The 19,586-nt window shown below is 36.3% G+C and overlaps 2 protein-coding genes across 3 annotated transcripts in view; both read left to right on the top strand.

Moving 5' to 3' along the window:
• Nucleotides 1–19,034, top strand: part of IPO11 (importin 11) — an 87,486-nt gene extending 68,452 nt beyond the window's left edge. For both annotated transcript variants that reach the window (XM_014881814.2, XM_088156541.1), the window contains exons 30-32: nt 10,337–10,432; nt 13,825–13,909; nt 18,722–19,034. In XM_014881814.2, coding sequence (XP_014737300.1) covers nt 10,337–10,432; nt 13,825–13,909; nt 18,722–18,886 — 346 coding nt within the window. In that variant the 3' untranslated portion in view covers nt 18,887–19,034. The remainder of the gene's footprint in view (nt 1–10,336; nt 10,433–13,824; nt 13,910–18,721) is intronic.
• Nucleotides 847–4,016, top strand: LRRC70 (leucine rich repeat containing 70). The gene is made up of 2 exons (XM_014881815.2): nt 847–984; nt 1,493–4,016. Exon 2 carries the CDS (start codon nt 1,504–1,506, stop codon nt 3,427–3,429), a length of 1,926 nt encoding a protein of 641 aa, XP_014737301.1. The 5' UTR covers nt 847–984; nt 1,493–1,503; the 3' UTR covers nt 3,430–4,016.
• Nucleotides 19,035–19,586: the final 552 nt, after the last annotated feature.

Here is a 19,586-nt window from a genome sequence, read left to right as displayed (position 1 = left end):
GATGTAATCTCAGGTCCTTGAGCAAGAGGGATATTTATAGCCCATGTAGTGTTTTTCTGCACAGGGGACGCTGCAGGAAACAAAAGCTGTGTCTGAAAGGTGTGGCTCTCAGAACCAGAAACCATCTCATAGTCCTCTGTGGAAAAATTTGCTTTTAAAACGGTGCCCTAAAGTGAGGCTTAATAAAGTGCTTGGGTCAGGTCAGAAATACATAGAAGTACATAGCAGCTTAGTGCCACGTCATGTGGGTCTCATGTCCTAAGATTTCATAGGTTTCTCTGGCATTGCTGGCAGGTTGTGCCTTGCCAAAGGGCAGGAGACACTGGGCTCTTCCCTCCAGAGTGTGTCTTTACCCCTCTTGGCCAGACCACTGGGATGTGTGTGCCTGTTGCTGCCGCTTGGCTCTGTAGACAGACAGCAGTGTAAGCCTTGCTTCTGATTTAATAAAGCATTACAGGTTCTGAAATATAAGGGAGTTACAGGTAATGCAACAGTGCTATTACAAATAGTTGTTCTTTATTTTAAAAGTTATACCTCACTAAGATAAAACTCTTTTGAGCTCTCTTAGATAAATAGTAGATTTAAAAAACAAACAAATAAACACCCCCCCCCAAAAAAAAAAAAAAAAAAAAAACCCAAACCAAAAAAACCCAAACAAAATCCAGCAGTTACAGACTAAGATAGTTCTTGGTTTTCTAGAAACAAATCATTGAGATTTCCTTTCCAACAATACTTCTGAAGCACAGATAAAATGGCTTCCTGTCCCAGGGTTTCCTGTATCCATGGCAACCTGACTTTAGGCACTTCTTTCTTAGTTTCCTGAGCAAATTGTTGCAAACCCTGGAGCAAAAATGTGAGTGCTGTAGTTCACAGCAGTACTGCCTTTGCATAGGTTTCACAGATGAGTGTAGCTGGTCAGCTTATAACATAGTCCAGGGGACTGCAGACTGCAAAATAACGGAAATAATGAACTTCAGATTTGGGGTAAGGAAACACTTCTATTTATTTTAAATGTAACTCAGCTTTATAAAAGTAAAATTCAAATTGTAAGTGAGCTGCCAGTAGTAAAAGGTAGCTTGCTTACAGTTGGCATTTCTACTTGAATGCTTTTGAAACATTTCTTAGTGATGGTTAACTGTAAGAAGTAGTTAATATATAGTATTTTTAATTTAATAGAAACTGTTATTTTGACATCTTAGAGGCTTTTATGCTACAGCCAATTAAATACTTTCTGGCTATGTTATCAGTATATTTATTTAATTGTCCATTTATTTACAAAAATCTTTTGCAGTGGAATCTAGTTAGTAAGTTGGAGTTTTAAACTGCTTGTTTGGCATGAGAGAATAATATGTAAAATGCCAATCTTGAGAGCAATGCTAGTATTTTTAAGACTGTACATATAGATTCAAATAATTATTAAGAATTAGTATGTATATCATGAATATATTTGAATTAATAATAATATTTATGTACTTCTTTTTATCTCTACTAGTGAAGTCAGAGATGAGTGAGAAGGCCAAAGACAGGGATATGTGTGTTCTGCAAAGTTCTCCACTCTGCCCAGGAGCATTCCTGTATATATTTAATTGTTTTCTTTTGTTGCTGCTCCAGAAGGAGGCTTTTGGCTGTCCATCTGCTTGTCAGCTCTGCACAGGGAGACAAGTTAGCTGTCGTAATGCAGGGCTTTCGAGTATCCCTTGGAACCTTCCAAAAACAACCATTCTTGTTTACCTCAGTGGAAATAATATATCACATGTTACTCCAAATGATCTAAGAGGCCTTCAGAAGCTTGCTGCACTCTACATGGATAACTCAAGCATTTTGTATGTACACCCAAAAGCTTTTGTGGAAGTCCCCAGACTCAGCTTCTTGCATCTAAATAGCAATAATATTAAACGCCTGGATCCAGGAATCTTTGAAGGCCTTTCCAATCTTCATTGTTTATACCTTCAGAATAATCAAATAGCTTTTCTTCCCAGAGGATTATTTAGTGATCTTCTTTCTGTTAGATATTTAACACTTCAGAGAAATCGTCTCAGTGTCCTTGGAAGTGGGACTTTCTGGGGCATGATAAGTCTCCAGACACTAAACCTAGCGAATAATAAGATTTCACGGATATCAGATTCAGCATTTCATCATCTTGAAAATCTTGTACATTTGTTTCTTGAAGGTAACAACTTAGCACTAGTGCCATCAAATGCTATTGGAAAGCTCAAAAATCTTGAAAAACTTTCTTTGTCTCACAATCCCATTGGATCGATTCAGCCTTTTGCATTTAAGGGACTTAACAAGCTTAGATATCTGTCTTTGAAAAATGTCAAGCTAAAATGTGTTGCTGTAAATGGATTTTTTGGATTAAACAACCTTAGTCAGCTAATCTTAAGTTATAATGATTTAGAAAATATAAATTCCAGCACTTTTACTTTATTGAACAATTTAATGTATCTACAGCTAGACAGAAATAAAATAGCCAGTATTGGCGATGGTGCCTTTGAAAAATTGGGGCAGTCACTTAAAGTACTCAGTTTAGCATTTAATAATATCACAGAATTACACCCTGAAGTGCTCAAGCCCTTAGTATCTTTAACCCATCTGCAGGTACATTCTAATCCTTGGAACTGCAGCTGCAAAATGCTTGCATTACTTAATTGGCTAGCATCATCTTCTGTTTCTGCAAAAATCCACTGTCAGAATCCCCAGAGTATGCGTGGTAGACCTGTGCATTATATGAAGTGGGCTTGGTTTTCAAGCTGCACTGGCCCCACTGCGGGCCCGGGCTCTGCCCCGAGTCTGAGATCCATCGGGGTGCATCACAGCACTGCCACCCTGCTGATGGCCTGGCATAAAGGGAACAGGCACAGCACGTTGGAGCAGTTTGTCACTGCAGAAGCTAAGCATTTTGCTTTCTGGGAAGGAACTACAGCTACATCTTCTACCCCATTGCCTTATGAGGAATATGCTGTTGAAATGCCATCACAGGCAGTTACAGTGTTATCAACGTTACCAGTGCAAATACCAGCAGAAATCATACCTACTAATAGAAATGTAGAAGAAGAACAGTTGTTTACAACAGATTCTGCTCCTGTATTATTAAAAACAACCTTGATTTGTACACAACAGGTTGAAAAGCTGAATCAAGCTTTTGACATTTTGTTAGCCTTTTTCATTCTGGCTTGTGCTGTTATCCTGTTCTTAACCTGTAAAATTATTCAGTTTAGGCAGAAACTAAAGGTGCTGGAAAACTCAGGGGAAAAGAGTATAGAATATTATGGCTTTTATCAGCCTAGCAGATACAACATAACTGACTCAGTGCAGTCTCTAACTCGGAAATCAGTGGAACATTCAGAACTGGACCAAATAAGGCTGCTCAAGCGAACAGCATCTGAAAGTCAGGCACAGGTGATCTTGTTTGAACATTCATCATTGTAATTTATCTCATTTGATTTGCTGTTAACTGTGGTATGAAAGGTCAAGAAATCAAGAATTCAATTCTGTAGGAATACCTCCACCAATTACAATCAACTGCTTAATAGAACTGTGGAAAACAGCACAATTTGGGTTCTGCATCACCGTTTGCTTACTGAATGTTTTGAAATTGATTATTTCATTATATGTCATTTCAATCTAACATGGATAGGTTTATTAGCCTCAGTCCCTGTTTGTAGTAATTGTTCATCCGTGTTCAAGTATTTATGCAGTATAAAGTACACCTTAATTTATTTTGCACTACTTAATGGCAAGCTAAACATCAGTTCCTAGTAGGATCATGAAGCCATGAAATCTTGGGGAATCAGAAAACAGTGTTTTGTATGTTCACTGTAATAGAGTTTCTACTCTTCCTCTGTTAAATAATGCACAGTGGAAAAAAAGCACATGTACAACTAGCATGTTCAAACTCTCGAGTAAGAGAAAAATTTCAAACTCTACAAATTCTATTCATACGTATGGCATATTGTAATATATAAAGTTGTATGTTCAGTCTGTATAATGAATATATTAAAGTGACTTTTTTATTAGTGTGTATCTGTGTCATTTTATGAAATACCCCAAATTGGAGTTAAGAAAAAGTGAATTTCTGTTGAAATTTACCAGAGTTTAACAACCAAATTTATTATGTCTGAGGTAACAGAGCTGGTTAATTATTGTCAATAAAAGATTATCATCTATGTTATATGTGTAGTAATATTTTGAGGGACTTTTTAGCTAGGTAAGAGGTACAAATTGAAGAAATACACTACACTGTAAATACATAATTCTAAACTAATGGCTGAAAAAAAATTATATACTTGGTTTATATTTGGAGGTATCAGGTCTAGATATGTGTTCTTAGTGAAGGCTTCATCTTCAAAATAGGGATATTTGCCTATATAGTTTGCATTTAACTTTTTATTTCTATTTCAAATGTTGGTGTCCTGTTGTTGTCATGTTATGTCTAGTATCTTGTACCTTTATTTTCAGCCTGAACTTCTGCGATTTTTGTTCTTCTGTTTGTTACTTAAATAATTCAAACTTTATTCAGGAATTAAAAGTCTTAGAACTATGTTCCAAATAGTCCAATATTATAAAGCTTTCAGCCAATGAGACTTAGTCTTGTAGAAACTGTTTGTCTTGTACAAGCCCTTGCCCTAGAGATTTCAGCTGTGTTGTTTATAAGTTACACAGTTTACAGTTAGACTCAAGGAAAAGTGGGGAACAATGCTTTGATAGACTTCCCTCCATGGTGTTGATTTAAATTGTGTAGAAGTATGTTGTGTTCCAGGCCCCAGCCTGGAGCCTGTGGAATTCTCTGGCTGAGCCAGAGCTGCCCTCAGCATATCCCTCCTCTTTCCTGCTGGTGTAGCTCCTGTGCATATCCGGGCTGCACAGGTCCCGGTCATCCTGTTTGTCTATCTGCAGTTCTTTTCCAGAAGGGAAGAAGCTATTATCTGCTACCAGGACATATAGATATCTTGACTGCACTGAGTGGGTGAGAATGTGCAAGTGTGACTCCATTGTTGTTTGTTATTAGGTAATGAAATAATGCTGTATTTGACTGTGATTTACTGTATCACAGATCAAATACTTCTAGAGAATGCACAATTCAGTTTCTTGGACAAAAGCTTAAACTATTTGGTATTGCTTGAGTAGAAACTATTTTTTAAAATGATTTTCTAACTTAAGATCAGATGTTAAATATAATAGGCAAATACGTTTAAAAAGGGAAAATACTGGCTGTAATTTATGCACTTTTTTTCCAGAGGCTAATCCACTGCATTCTCTTCCTCTTTAACCCATTTTTGTTACTTTGTCTTTCCTACATAACTCCTTATGATAAATATGAACTTTGTTTTCACTTAGTAACAACTGCACAATCAATGATTGCACCAGGTTCTGCAATTTTATGTGCCATATTTCTAAATTTTTAATTTTGTGTGGACACCTTCAGAAATAATGGACTTCAAATGCAGTAGAAACTAGTTAAGTTTTTCTTGCTAGAAATGCTGCTGTGCCTTTGTTACAGAGGAGTTTTGGTAGTGCAGAAAGGTTAAAAACTGAATAAACCTAATTCTCAAAGAAATCCAGCAGGGAATAGCTCTGTTATTTTAGGCTCTGGTTTCCACAGCTGTTCTTTACAGAAAGGCATGAGAGGTTCTTTCTGTAGGTGCATCTTTTTTCACTGACAAGCTGCTGTGGGAGTTGTTTGCCAGGTGTTTCTCACCCTCTGTAGTGGTGGAACATGGAAGGAAATTGGTGTCACAGCTGTTAGTGCAGCAGAGAGTTAGAGCAGTTGAAAGCCATCCTTTGGAGTGGAGACATCCTCTAATATCCAGCTTGCCAACACAGGGATTAGATTAACAGGGCACTGAGAGATTTCTTATGCAGTTGTGAGGGAAATGCCTTTCTTTAGTACTCAGTGTCTTTTGTATTTAAATGTTCACACCAGGAAACCAACCCTTTCATGTACATGTGTGGTTCATATGTGTATTAAAATCATTAGGCAATACTATAGAAGACTTAGTTTGAGTCTTTCCTCATGAAGCAAAGTGGTGCTTCATGAAGATGAGGTTTATGGTCAGTCATAGGACACCCCTGGAAAGATTCTTAGCTACTTCTCTGCTTTAGGAGCTCTGTAGAACTGTACAGCTACTATGAGGTGTGTGTAATAATAATTTACGTCACTTACAGTATGTGCAGTCATCTCGATTTGTCCCACTCCACTTCTTTCCTTGGATAATGAGCTAAGAAGAAAGAATTAAGCTTCCTCAGTATGTACACTAGTAAAGATATGAAATCAAACTCTTCTTGGTGTTCATTGCTTCATCCTGGTGAATGTAGAAAAGCAAAAAATGTTTTATCTTTCATTTAATCTCTGAAAAAGTATTTTTTCTCATATATAGATTTTTTTTTCTCCTCTGAGGGATATGCAAAGTAGATATGGGGTCCATTTTATTTAAGCACCATTAAAAATATGTCAAGACATGGTTTGACAAGATGATACAGGTTTGTCTACAGTACTTGGCTATATAATTGAAGTAAAATTGTGAATTTTCATGTAAAACCTCATGATAGTAAGTTGTGTAGATAGCTATATGAATTAGAATTATAGACTGAATGGAAAAAAAAAAGCCCTTACCTTTTTCACTTTCAGAACATATGAGGTCTGTTTTGTCCTTTGCAAAGCTTGTATTATTTTATCTAAAAACTTATGCAAACTTTGAAATAGAAATTTTGAGATTTTTCATATGGAAGCTGCCCTGAACGCTAAATGTTGTTTCCTTTATTGGTATGGTGAATTTTATTAACAGGCAACATAAAATATCCTTTCTCTAATAAAAATGTAGTCATTGTATCTTTGAAACTGGATTATAGAGTGTTTTAGGTCCTAATTGTGGGCCTTTAGTTTCTGCTGCATACCAAAAGAGGTTTTTTCTCAATAATTTAGGAAGACTGGGTAGATATAAAACCAGTTATAACCTGATGATTTTGTTTGTTTCATTGCTAATCTGGATTGTATGCAATTCAAGGGGGTAACTGCCTTCCTCCAGGTTGAAGATTTTGGTATGAAACATATTAACTGTTCTGTTTTGAAAATTCATCTGAATACAGCATTTGTCTTCTTTGAATCTGCTCATATGACTTCTCTATTTCTTGAAATAAGCAGGCTAATTTTAGTCTCTTTGAAAAGGTATTACATTGAGTGGCATGGCTTGCTTCCTCATCTGTGAAAATAAGGCCTGATGCATTTTATTTTGCTACTGAACTTTGAGGTTTCTTTTTTTTGAAGTTTGAGTCTGTGATGTCTTTATTTTTCACCAACATGCGTTTTGTGTTCTAGAAATAGTTGCACTGTTTATTGGCTCCATATTTGGTAAATATTTCAGTGGGTCTTTGGTAGGAAGAAACTGTATGTCCCATTTAAAGGGGAAAAAAAAGAAAAAAAGAAAAGGTTTATCTACTTTATCTGCTTATCTACTAGAAAAGCTGCAGGCAATTACATTTTAAAATTTATTTTTCTTAAACCAAAAGACTCTCATGAATCTTCCACTAAAGAAAGAAGTAAAATACTGTTCCTCATTTTATGTCATAAAGAATATCCTTTCCAATAAATTAATGATTTCCATATGTGCTTTTGCAGTAACTGTCGAGAACAATGGTTTTGCCACTCTGTGCTGATGAGACCCCAGCTGGAGTGCTGCATCCAGCTCTGGGGCCCTCAATATAAGAAGGACCTGATACTTCTGGAGCAAGTCCAGAGGCCACAAGGTTAATAAAAGCAGTGGAGCACCTCCACTATGAAGACAGGCTGAGAAAGTTGTGGCTGTTCAGCCTGGAGAAGAGAAGGTGGAGACTTGACTTAACCTCCCAGTATCTGAAAGGGCCTGCAGGGAAGCCAGAGAGGGACTCTGTTCATCAGGAACTGCAGTGATAGGACAAGGAGGAATAGCTTAAAACTGAGAGTAGGTTTTGCTTAGATGTTAGAAAGAAATTCTTTGCTGTGAGGGTGGTGAGGCACTGCCCAGTGAATCTATGGATGCTCCATCCCTGGAACTGTTTAAGGCCAGGTTGGATGGGGCTTTGATCAGCCTGGTCCATTGGAAAGTGACCTGCCTATAGCAGGAGGGTCAGAACTAAGTGACCTTTGAGGTCCCTTTCAGCCCAAACCATTCTGGGATTCATGCAACTTGGAATGAAGGAATAATACAGGTATTGGACAGCATCCTGTATTATAATTAAATGGTGTGTAGGAACAGGGCATAGTTTGCTTCTTCAGGGCTCAAAGTGTTCACATTTGTTCTTCGTTGAATGCCCCGTGTCTGTTGACATGAATCTGAGGGCAGTTTGTTGGAAAACACTGACCTTACTCATGTTGGAAAATACTAACCGTGTTAATGGCATTTTCCTAGAGATGTGTTTCAAAAACAAGGATGAGGCAAGAGTCTTAATGAAAGTGTTCTAGGCAGGTCCTCTGGCTTAAAGAAACCTGCTTTGTCTTGGAGGGCTCATGGTGCAGGTGGCTGAAGCAGTGTTCACTTTCTCAGCCATGCTGTGAGCTCAGTGGGTTGTTTGCTTACTGTCTGCAGAATCTCACAGAGATTGTCTCACAGCATATAATGCTTTGCTGTTCTGAACGTGATGGGGAAGCCTTTTGGCAAAGGAATAAGTGTCTTTTAAAACAGACTGCTGGCAATCAGGCAGTAAAGATTATGTCAGTTTTCATTTTGTGGAATTCAGGAGTTTCAAGTCTGATGATACAAAATGCACTTCAAATTCTGGCATACAAGAGTAGCTGAATTTTAAAAAGGGAGCAGAAACTAATCTCTTTGAAATAAAGGATCATGAATGAAATTATAATTTTATCAAAACAAATATAAAAGAAATGTTTTCTATGCTTAGTACTCTAACTTGATAAGCATTTTTTCCAAGGCATCTATTGCTATTTAACTGTTTGTCATATGTGTAAAATTTCGTTGTGTGTCTTACAAGAAGTTTCTCAAAAGCAGTTGCTATCGTATAAGGAGCTGCAGTTCATCCATGTCTTCAGTTTTCATCCTAAATAAGAAAAGGAAATGAAAGAATATTAGGAAATAGATTCGTCTGTGATAAAACAATGATCAACTACAATCGGAGTACAATATATGAACTTCATGTTTGATGCCTGTAAATAAATGGAATGTGTCTGCTTCTGCCTCTGCTTCTTATGGAGCAGCACCAGCAGTATCTTTTCGGGATGAAATTCCAAACAGGGAGCAATAAAGTGTTTCAGTCAGTGTCAGTCACGGGAAAAGGGTTGTAGTTTACTCTCACCAGTTAGGTCCTTTCTCTTTCTTTGCTGCATGTAGCTAGAGGTACTCCTGAGATGAACATCTTTTCACTTGCAGTTTATCTTCACACTTTCACAGTTATAGAGTAGGAGTCTGAGAACCCAGGTTCTACAATAGCATGTCTCTGGCATTAGATCTACAGTAGCAGGAAGTGGAGCAGCAGTTGGCTGCTCTCCATTAACTAGGAGATTAACTAACTGGTGGCAACTACTTCATCCATCACGGGGAGATCGTGTTTCTATGCCTTTACCCCACAGGCACATCCTTTCTCAAGGCAGGGGAAAATGTAAATGTGTTCAGTGTAATAATTTTGGGTATTGTGGCCTATTTAGTCAAGGCTTCAGGTCATGTTGACTAAAGGTACTCCTGCCTTTTAACTACCAAGTGATGTCTACCCGCCCTTTGCATTAGTATTAGATAGCCTTATGTGTCAAATGGCAGAAAGTGCCCGTGTTTAAATAGATAAATTCTGTTGCCCTCTCTCTGTACAGTTAGGAATGTCCCATTCTTGCAGAACTGAGTGCAGGGTTTTTCCACCCACTCTGGGGAGTTGACTACCTCTGAGGGTGAAGAAATGCAGGTAAGTAGGGGAGTGTACCTTCTTTGTAGGCAGCCATTGGTTAAGGAGTTGTGTAGGTTTATGCATTGAATAGTGATAGTAGAAAAGGTGTAAATGTGTTGGGAATAGAAGCTGCTACTCTCTTCCCTGCTTGCAGGAGCATGCCCTTCCCACTCAGTTCTTGACTTCCGTGCTTATATATATTTTCTTCTATTCCATTTGCAAGAATTCTAGGTTTTCAGTGGCACATTAAGTTTTGTTATATTTTAAAATAATATTTTGAACCCTTTTTTAATGAAAAAAAAAAGTGCTGAGTTGATTGCTTGATAGCATGCTCAGCTAAGCAGTAAGCAAGGAAAATACCTCTCGGTAAATGTACTCTACAACTGAGCAAATTTCCTGTGCAGTTCCTTTAGCTAAGTCACTTTCCTGTTCTTTTCCAACGTTATCCAAAATAAATTTTGTTCTTTTACAGTGTTATCCAAGATAAATTTTGTGGTATCATCAACATTTCAGTGGAAGGACTGCACGATGTTATGACTGAAGATTCTGAAACAGGAACATACAAAGAGTAAGCGGAAAATCTAATTTAAACTGGGTTTAACAGTAGCAGTACTGTTTTATATGAAGTGTTTTCATTTGAAAAATCTGTAGGCAGTTAAAACATGGTTGTTAGAGTTCTGTTTTCTCAAGAGTGAGTATTTTAGGAAGACAGTAAACTTTTGGTATTAAAAGAAAGTACTTTCAATGGGGAAAGAGAGTTTAAAATGACAGTATAATTTTGTATTGTTCATTAAGTTGTGTACTAAATGATGTCTTAAAACATTCATATGCTTAGATTTTTTTGCTTACTTAACTGTTATAGCTAAAATTTCAATATAACAAGCTTATGTGTTGATAGGGACCATCCTAGCTGAGATACAGCTCAGAGTTTCTTTAAGTGTGACTTGACCCTCACGCGAGTTTACCTAATGTACAATATTTCACAGCCTAGAAAACTTGGACAAGTTCTCCAGTTGTTCCATGTAACATATGTACTGTTACAGGATATATCTCAAAAGGCAGTTTACAGAGCTAGGAGCTTGCTTGTGACAGAAATGTGGGTGTTGGAGGTGTCCAGAGTGTGCTGCCACCCAGCACCACACTTACTCATCTCCTCATGGCTCCCATGTCACTGGTTACAGTACATCAAAGCTGGGGAAAAAAACCAGCAACTTAAAGATTAATAAAATAGTTTTTGTACAGAGATATTAATGTCATTTTAATCTCTGTAATGATTACTTACTTTTAGAATGGAGTTATAAGACATTAAAAAGAGGTGAAGGATATTCTTACAGACCATGCTAATAACAGAATTTTCTGATGCTAAGAATCAAGCATTTTCTTTCAGATCATTTCATGGTGATGGAACAGACTGTATATTAACTAATTAATTAACTGCTTAAGGGGATGTTTACTGCCACTGAAACTAGGTGGCACAGAACAGCCAGAATGCAGTCTATTAAATTCTTCACTTAAAACAGGTGGTATGCACACAACTGTGTGTTGAGAACAGTCTACATTCGCACTGAGCCTGAACTATGCTTAAGAATTGCTTGCCAAAGTACTTACCACCAAACTGTCAGTAAAGAAGATGTAACTCCAAAGGCTGGCAATATGCACAATGTCTGGCACTGTGTTTTGTTTACTGTTGGAGACAATATTGCAGAGCCCTTCCATTTCTAACCATGTTGTTTGGTACTTGTTGAAAAGAGTTCTCGCTGAGAAATAAATAAACTTTATCCTAGTTCATTTCATATTTTAAGCCTGAAGGCTTGTAGAACTTGTCACTACTTTTCCAAGTTCTGGGCATTGTTTTTACTTCATAACATATAGTCACATTGAACCAAGGACATATTTATGTTGACAGGTTCTGAAAGAGCTGTTTGAAAGATTTTGACTTTTGCATAATATATTTTGACATCATCTGGAAGGTAAAGTGAGAGCCGTCATCTGAAATCATATGCATTATTGTGGCTCTTTAGATTCAAGAAGAATGGCTTAACCCTGAACTGGTTCAGAAAAAGGATAATATGTAGTCCACTGATTGTCATATTAGCTAATTACTGTAGTTCAGAAAATAAAATATGTGCGTGTTTAAAACAGGAAAATCAAAGCTGAAACACTATAGAACTTCAGTCTCTGAAGGATGAAGAGAGGGTAAACATGTACAGGGAAAATTTCAGAGGTTAAACAATGGAAATGGCTTAAGTTGCTTAGCCACTTAATGAATACATTTAAACTGAAATTTTTAAGAAACTTGTAGTTAGAGCAGTGAGATTTTGGAAGTGGTAAAAGCCTTGTCATTTTTTAGATTTATGTTGGATTTTAATCAGGTTATGGAAATATTTGCACTGTCTTACAATACAAAGAGATTACACTCAGCCAGGTTTCCTAGAATTCATATTTCACATTGTAGTGATAATTATGAGAGAGCTCTACAAACCTCAGATTTTCTGGAGAGGGAGGCATTCCACTGCTCTAGACTTGTTTCACCAATAGTCAGATTTTCCCAGTTTTATCACCCTCTCTTCTTTTATTCTGGCCTCTCCTTTTGTTTGGAATTTTGTAGTACCTGAAATTTATGAAGGTCTGAAAAAGTTAATTCAATCTTGTGTGTTTTGATAATTGACATTTTTGTCTCCTTTTCCTTTAATAAACAGAGATGCAAGCAGCCATTTGTGAGCAGAGGAGAGATGCAATTTGCTGTATTATTTTGAAATAACTAATACCTTTTTTAAAAATGGCTTCTGTGTTAGTATTTGGCCCTGCTTGCTATGCTGTTTAACAAGTGTTTCATACAGCTCTAAACACGTTAATAGAAAACTAAAAATGTAAACAGAATAAGTCTGCGCATTTTTATATAAAATCATATGAAAATATAAAATCACAACCTTTTTACATTTTAGTAACATTAAAATGGGTTATTCATCTTAGTTGATGGAGCATTTCACATGCTAGTGGAATGCAACAATTAAAAATGCACAATAATACAGGACTGAAAATAATCTGCTTCTGTCTTGGTACTTCGTAATATGCGAATTATGTGTCTTTCATGTCTTAAATCATATCTGATACATGGTGGCAAGTTGTCATCACCTGGGTGTTTTTTAAATAATTTTGGCACTTAAGGCAGAAATTCCAGGAAAATACAAGATAAAGTGGTGGAATATTCGTCTATTGTTTCAGCATAGAGCATGTAATGTGGATGAAAGACATGTTTTCTATAGGGTAGCTTTCATCAATGTCTTTGTAAATTCCATTTAAACCATTTCAGCAGGCAGGAAAACCTCTGACTTTTAAACTGTTCGTTTTGGGTTTTTTTTTCATATTTTCTGGTTTTATACTTACTTCAAAAATAAAAGTTAAAATATAGCTGTTACCTGGCAGTTGAGAGTTTCAGCAAAACAAAAAATTAGTTTAAAACCTTTGTTCAGTGTCTTGCAGATTTTATTGTAGAACCAATAGCACTGTCCTTACTAGTTTTCAAGTCCTTTTGTCAAAGATCTCACATTAAAACATGAATGCCATGAGACATCTTTACAATCTTTGTATATGTGTCACTTTGACTTAGTATAGAGTGCTTGTATGGTGCTTTCTTGAAAAGAGTGGAAAATTTTTGTAAGGATCAGTAGGTTTTTCTGGTTTTTTTAAAGCCAAGTAGTCTATTTTCTATGTGAACAAATGCATTTTAACCCACAACTTAAGCTAAAATGTGGAGGATAACTGAGATTGTTACATGGGTAGAGGTGACAGAGAACATGTATTCACGCTTCATTAGATTCATTGTTCTCAGAAAAAAATTATTTGTGATTAGATTGCCTGACTTTCAGCAAACTCCTGTATCTGTTCTGTGCTTTCAAAAGTGCTTTAAAATAATTTTTAATGGTAATATATGTTAAAACTGTTTATTCCCATTTTTAGCTGCATGTTAATGTCTCATTTTGAAGAGCCCAAGGCTACAGAAGATGAAGAACCTCCCACAGAACAAGACAGAAGGAAAAAAATGGTAAGTTTTAGATCTGTTATTCAGTCAGAGACCTGATTATGTGCTTCACTTCTGTCACATTAAATTCTTTTTAGGTTTGGTTGATCTGTTGTTCTTGAAAAATTCATTTTTTGAATAAAACACAATAAATTGAATGCTAAACCTTGCAACCACAACACGCTTCTGCTTGCTTTTTTCATCTTGGTAACTTATCAAAATAAACATCTGTTTACAAAATCTGGGCATTACAATAGTAACACAGTATAGACGGAGTTTGCTGAAAAAAGCAGAGTGCTAAACTTTATTGAAATGTTATGGCAGGCCAAATTTCTCATATTTAAAAGAATCAATGTGCCTGCATAGAATTTTTTTGTAGTGTAAAGAACTCTTACAAAGAGGCCAGTGTATACTTGTGTAACTTTTCTTTTAAATACTAAATTAGGAATATATTTATAAAAGTAATATAATATATCTTTTTTTAAAAATGCAAAAATCTTTCCATATTCTTTTGCTGTTAGAAATGCCTTAAGAGAAATTCCTGGTGTCTTGCAATTTCAGATTTAAACAAAATGCAGAAATGTAATTTTCTGTGGTCCCAAAGAATGTATTATACAGTTCTGTAATTGTTACTCTTAAAAGCATCTCTAGATTCTGTTAAATTTCCTTCTTGCCTGTGGGTTTAAATTCTAGCTGTTTGTTGCAGAGTGATATTATTTATTCTTAGTGTAATCTCTCTCTCTACATATATATATGTATATATCATAATCAGTAGGTGTTGATATGTCTATAGATCAGCAGGGAGAGCGACATGTTTTGTTTGTTAATCAGATGTAAAAAGCAAAAGTAAATTTAAATCTACAGTGCTTTTGTGTTCTTAGTTTTGAGTATACTCAGACAACATTGCTGTCTGGCTAAAGTTTTAATAGCTTTGTGTCAGACAAATCTTTCTCTTGCAAAGAAAGACAGATCTTTCTTTTGCAGGTTAACTTCAATAGTTTAGATATATGTTGAGGAATTTAGACTTGTTAGATTGGTAATGGACTACCTTCAGTGTGGATATGTCAGGCAAAATGAAAAGCAGGGCACATTGAATTATCCTGTATCATTAAATGGTACAACACACCAATGTGTTGCTGATGAACACAGTTATAGTGAGGGAACTCTTCTGGGGCCACATGCCATACAGTGTCAGTGGTCATTTGAATAAAGATAAATGTGCTTTGATAAGGAAGATCCTCACCAAACTAATAACACCACATCAAAGGTCTTGGTTTACTTCTCTTGCCTGTATCTTCCTTTTCATATATCTTCCTTTGGATATCACTTTCCTTTTTTCTCTAAGGAGTTGCTTGAGATTTGCTCCTTGTCTTCTCTTTAACATTGAGCTTAAATATGCTGTTTTCTTGGAAAGTTTACAGAGAATAAATTATCATATATGATCGTCAAAGTTTCATTTTATTTTGAATCTCATAGTCTAAATTTAACTTTTCCATGGTTGCTGTGTTTTCTAGATTCCTAAGCATTATGGAAATCCTTTGTTTTTCTCCTTTCAAGCCTTCTTTGTAAGAATAGCTGTTCATTTTAGTCTTCTCATTCTTATATTTAGTTAATTTTTCCTGGTATATTTCTGACTTAAGCCTTCTACCCTGTCATTTTTTCAGCTAACTTTAGTATAGACTATATTCTTACTCTCTTTAATGTAATTTCCTGCAGCTGTGAAAGCAAGTGAACTGTAGTTGTTATGAATGTTTGCTATACATTGATTCTGAATCCCAACTGAAATAGTTTGATATATAACTTTGCAGATGGTGCAGAAATTGAGACATGACACCTGACTATTTATTTCACAATTGTACAGGTCCTTTGGGTAGGTCACTAGTAGCAGAAGTGTCTGATAATAATCAGAATTGTTAATCATGGCTTAAAAAGCATGGCTAGCATTTGGTTTTAGAAACTGGATTAAAAACAAACATTACCTGGGCCCATTCCTACCTATATGTAACAGAAGTTTCCTCCTCTCTGTAGGAGTACCAATGCACACACTCACATGAAACTTAGAAAACTGTAGTAGCCAATACCACTGATAAAGTAAAAGAGGGAATAAATATATAATGTGCTAAGAAAATCAAGAACAACCTAAAGGGAATCAGCAAAACCTCTGAACTGTTTGTCTGCTTCAAGCCAGTGTTTACAGCCAGTGAGGTGGAAGATTAGTTTCTTCAGTCCAGCCTCAATGTGGGCACCTGTATCCAGTTTTAAGAGCAATTGTAAAGTAACGAGATTGAAAAACTAGTCAAATCACTGAGCAGCATAAAGCACATTTCAATAATGTGTAGTTATTGGCCAAATTTTGTTTCCTGTCTGTAGCTGTTTTGACTAAGAAGCTGTTTGAATTTACTAGTGTTTTTTTTAAACTGGAAAATAGATTTGTTTTGCCTTATCAGAATCAGACACATTTCAACAAAACAGCTATGGCCACACACCTAGGAACTCAGAATACGTACTTAAAGTATAGTCCTTTGCCAACTGTGCTTGCTGTTCTTCCAAACTTACGATTTTGTTTGCTTAGTCAGTAAAGACTGCAGGTGTCTGTGGAATATTGTTGACAAACTCGTTGTATCAAACTATTTCTTTTGTTTTGATAGTTCTGAGTAAAAGTTCCAAAAAAACAGAGCGAAAGAAATCAACTTCTTGTTGCAGGAAACTCTTTCATTTACTTGAAATACTTTTGATGTGACTATTTGAATAAAAACAAGTTAGTGTATTGACTCCTTAATTAATTCTGAAGACTCTTAAGTCTCATTTGACTTAAAGATGGTAGATGATGCTTCTAGCAGCAAGCATTAATCCTACTGCAGAAGTTTCTAATGGCTTTGAGTGCTGCTGCTTTGAATGATGAGGCAGCCAGGGAGATGTGAGAGAACAAATCAGCAGACACCAAGGTCAGTGAGAAAGGAAGGGGAGAAGGTGCTCCAGGGGCCAGAGCTGAGGTTCCCCTGCAGCCCGTGGTGCAGCCCATGTTGGAGCAGGTGGATGCTCAAAGGAGTCTGACCCTGTGGAAAGCCACACCTGGAGGAGGCTCCTGCCAGAACCTGTGGCCATATGCAGAGAGGAGCCCACGCTCCTATGGAAAAAAAGGGATCCACAGTGAAGAGCTAGTGAAAGACTGCAGCCCATGGATGCACTCATGTGGGAGAAATTCATGGAGTACTGTCTCCTGTGGGTGGGGCCCCATGATGGAGAAGGGTAAGAGTGTGAGGAAGAAGGAGCACCACAGAATGTGATAAACTGAATGCAATCCCCATTCCACTTTCCCTCAAGCTGCTACAGAGGAGGTAGAGAACTTAGGAAGAAGGAAGAGGTGGGAGGAAGGTGTTTTGAGATTGTTTCATTTCTCATTACCCTATCCTCATCTGGCTGGTGGAAAAATAATTTCTCTGAGTCAAATCTGTTTTGCTTCTGTGAGAAACTGGTGAGTGTTCTCGCCCTATTCTTACTTCAGCCCATAAGCCTTTCTTTATATTTTCTCTCCCCTGTCCCAGTTGTGGAAGATATGGCTGAGTGGCTTTGGTCAGGATTACAAGGATGAGAACACTTGTATTTAAATACCTGCTTTTCTGTGCAAAATTCCTTAGAGTAATTTTATACATGAAAATTCAGAGCTATGATCTTAAAGAAACTAACTATAAATGTATTATATGTTGCAAATTACAGTTTTATATGAACAAATGCCAATCATTCAGAAACTGGTATATTCTTTGCTTGGCAAGGCAGAAAAAGAATGCCACCAACTTCAGCAAATATTGATTGGAGTAGTTGTGATTTAGAAATTTCATTAGAAAAATCTGTTATATTCTAGAGATTCAAATTACATTGACTGAAAAAAACCTCCCTCCTACAAACTGTCACTGCAATTACTTCTCCTTTCTAAAGAGTATAATGGTAATAATAGATAATAAAATGATCAAGTCTTACCTTGAAATAGCAAAATAGTTTCCTGATGTTTCAGCATAAACAGTGGTGTTGTTTGGGTTTGACACTAAGATGAACAGATCTGCATTAATTGTCATTGATTTCAACATCCTGCTTCTTTATGATGCAGCAAGTGCCAGGTGTCCCCATCTCCCATCCCCTTCTGTCCAGCCTGGTGGACTGAGGGACAAATGTGGCAAAACTGTCAATGTCCTGAGCTTGTCCCTGTCTCTGCTGACACTGAAATTTGCAATACATTCTCTGTCAATACCTGGTTTTGCTTTCATTAAAAGGCAGCTAATGTAGGAAAATAGAGACAAATACCCTGTCCTTTCCTGCCCAAAAGAAAATTGTATAATCCAACTGGATTTATGAGGCTTATAGGTATCAGTACTGAAGCGTGTCTATTCTTTATACATGTGGACAATTTGTTTGTTACATAGTCTAAACAAGTTTGACTTTTTTGGTGTTTTGATTTCTTACTAATAAAACAAAAATGACCATAGTGCATACCATTACTAAAGCCCTTGGTAAGATCTGATCTGATTTTTAGGAGTTACAGTTCAGCAGTAATTAATAAAGAAGCTTTGAAATTGTTTTATCTTGTAGAAGCATAACACCTTAGAGCAAAGTGTAAGACTTGGGATCTGACCCTGTTTCAAATAGTTTTAAACTGATACATGCCTTGATAATAATTAATTTGATCTTTGTATTGCACAAGTGTTTCTTCTTGTTTCTCAACTAAGTAGAAAGAAAGTAAAAACAGATTTCTTTCTTGAGCTGAGATTATAATTAAAATTCATGTCATAGAGTATTTTTTATTGTGTTGTTATATATTTTTCTTTTGCATGTTTTCTACAGCTTGCACTGAAGGACCCAGTACACACTGTGTCACTGCAGCAGTTCATCTATGAGAAGCTAAAGGCACAGCAGGAATTACTGGGGGAACAAGGTTTTCATGCCCTTATGGAAACTGTGGATACAGAAATAGTTGCCCAGCTACAAGAATTTTTACAAGGCTTCTAAATAAGCAGAAAAAAAGATTTTCTATGTCAAATTTTTATTTCAAAAATATGAAAGAACTCTAGCTTTCTGTCTTGTATGGACAAGTCTAATGAAAGGTGAAAATAACTTGTAACAAAAGAATAAATAAGTTTCTGCTGTTGCTCGTAAAGTATGCTCTTTTTTTTCTTTTGTTTTTTAAATAATAAAGGGTTAATTAAGGCTTTTATCATTAAGGTAAACTTTCCATGTTTCCTAACATGGTATATGCTGCCCTAGGTAGTACCATTTTTTTGGTACCCTTAACTGTGGTTTCAGTTCACAAAGGTATGTCATAAAGTGAGAGGTCTGAAGGAACTAACTAATGTTTATTAATGGGAAGCATCTGTTAATTCAACACTAATTCAGTATCAGGAGCTGCTTCCTTTAATACTGTAGATCTGTAACTTTCTCCCTTTCTATTGCTTTTTTAGACTGTATGTCTAACCTTACAAACAGAAGGATTTAGGAAAGCAGTAAGATTGTGAACAGAAATATTCCTTCATGAAAGATAATTCCCATTTGAATTGTCTCAGAGAAAAAGAAACTTTGATTGTAACACTTAAATTGTACTTGAATTGTTAAGAGAACATCGATGTATATTTCTGTCTGAAGATCTGAGTTTTCATTTTTATCACCAAATTTTATTTCTGCTTCCAAAAAATTAATTTCTTGAGTTCCTTCT

This window comes from Sturnus vulgaris, chromosome Z (assembly GCF_052056855.1).
Source record: "Sturnus vulgaris isolate bStuVul1 chromosome Z, bStuVul1.hap1, whole genome shotgun sequence".
NCBI classification, from domain to species: Eukaryota; Metazoa; Chordata; class Aves; order Passeriformes; family Sturnidae; genus Sturnus; species Sturnus vulgaris.
This window is presented reverse-complemented; position numbering and strand designations above follow the sequence as displayed.

Bases quoted from the DNA above. Each gene is read 5' to 3' on its own strand.
- LRRC70 (XM_014881815.2), top strand. From the start codon at position 1,504: ATGAGTGAGAAGGCCAAAGACAGGGATATGTGTGTTCTGCAAAGTTCT.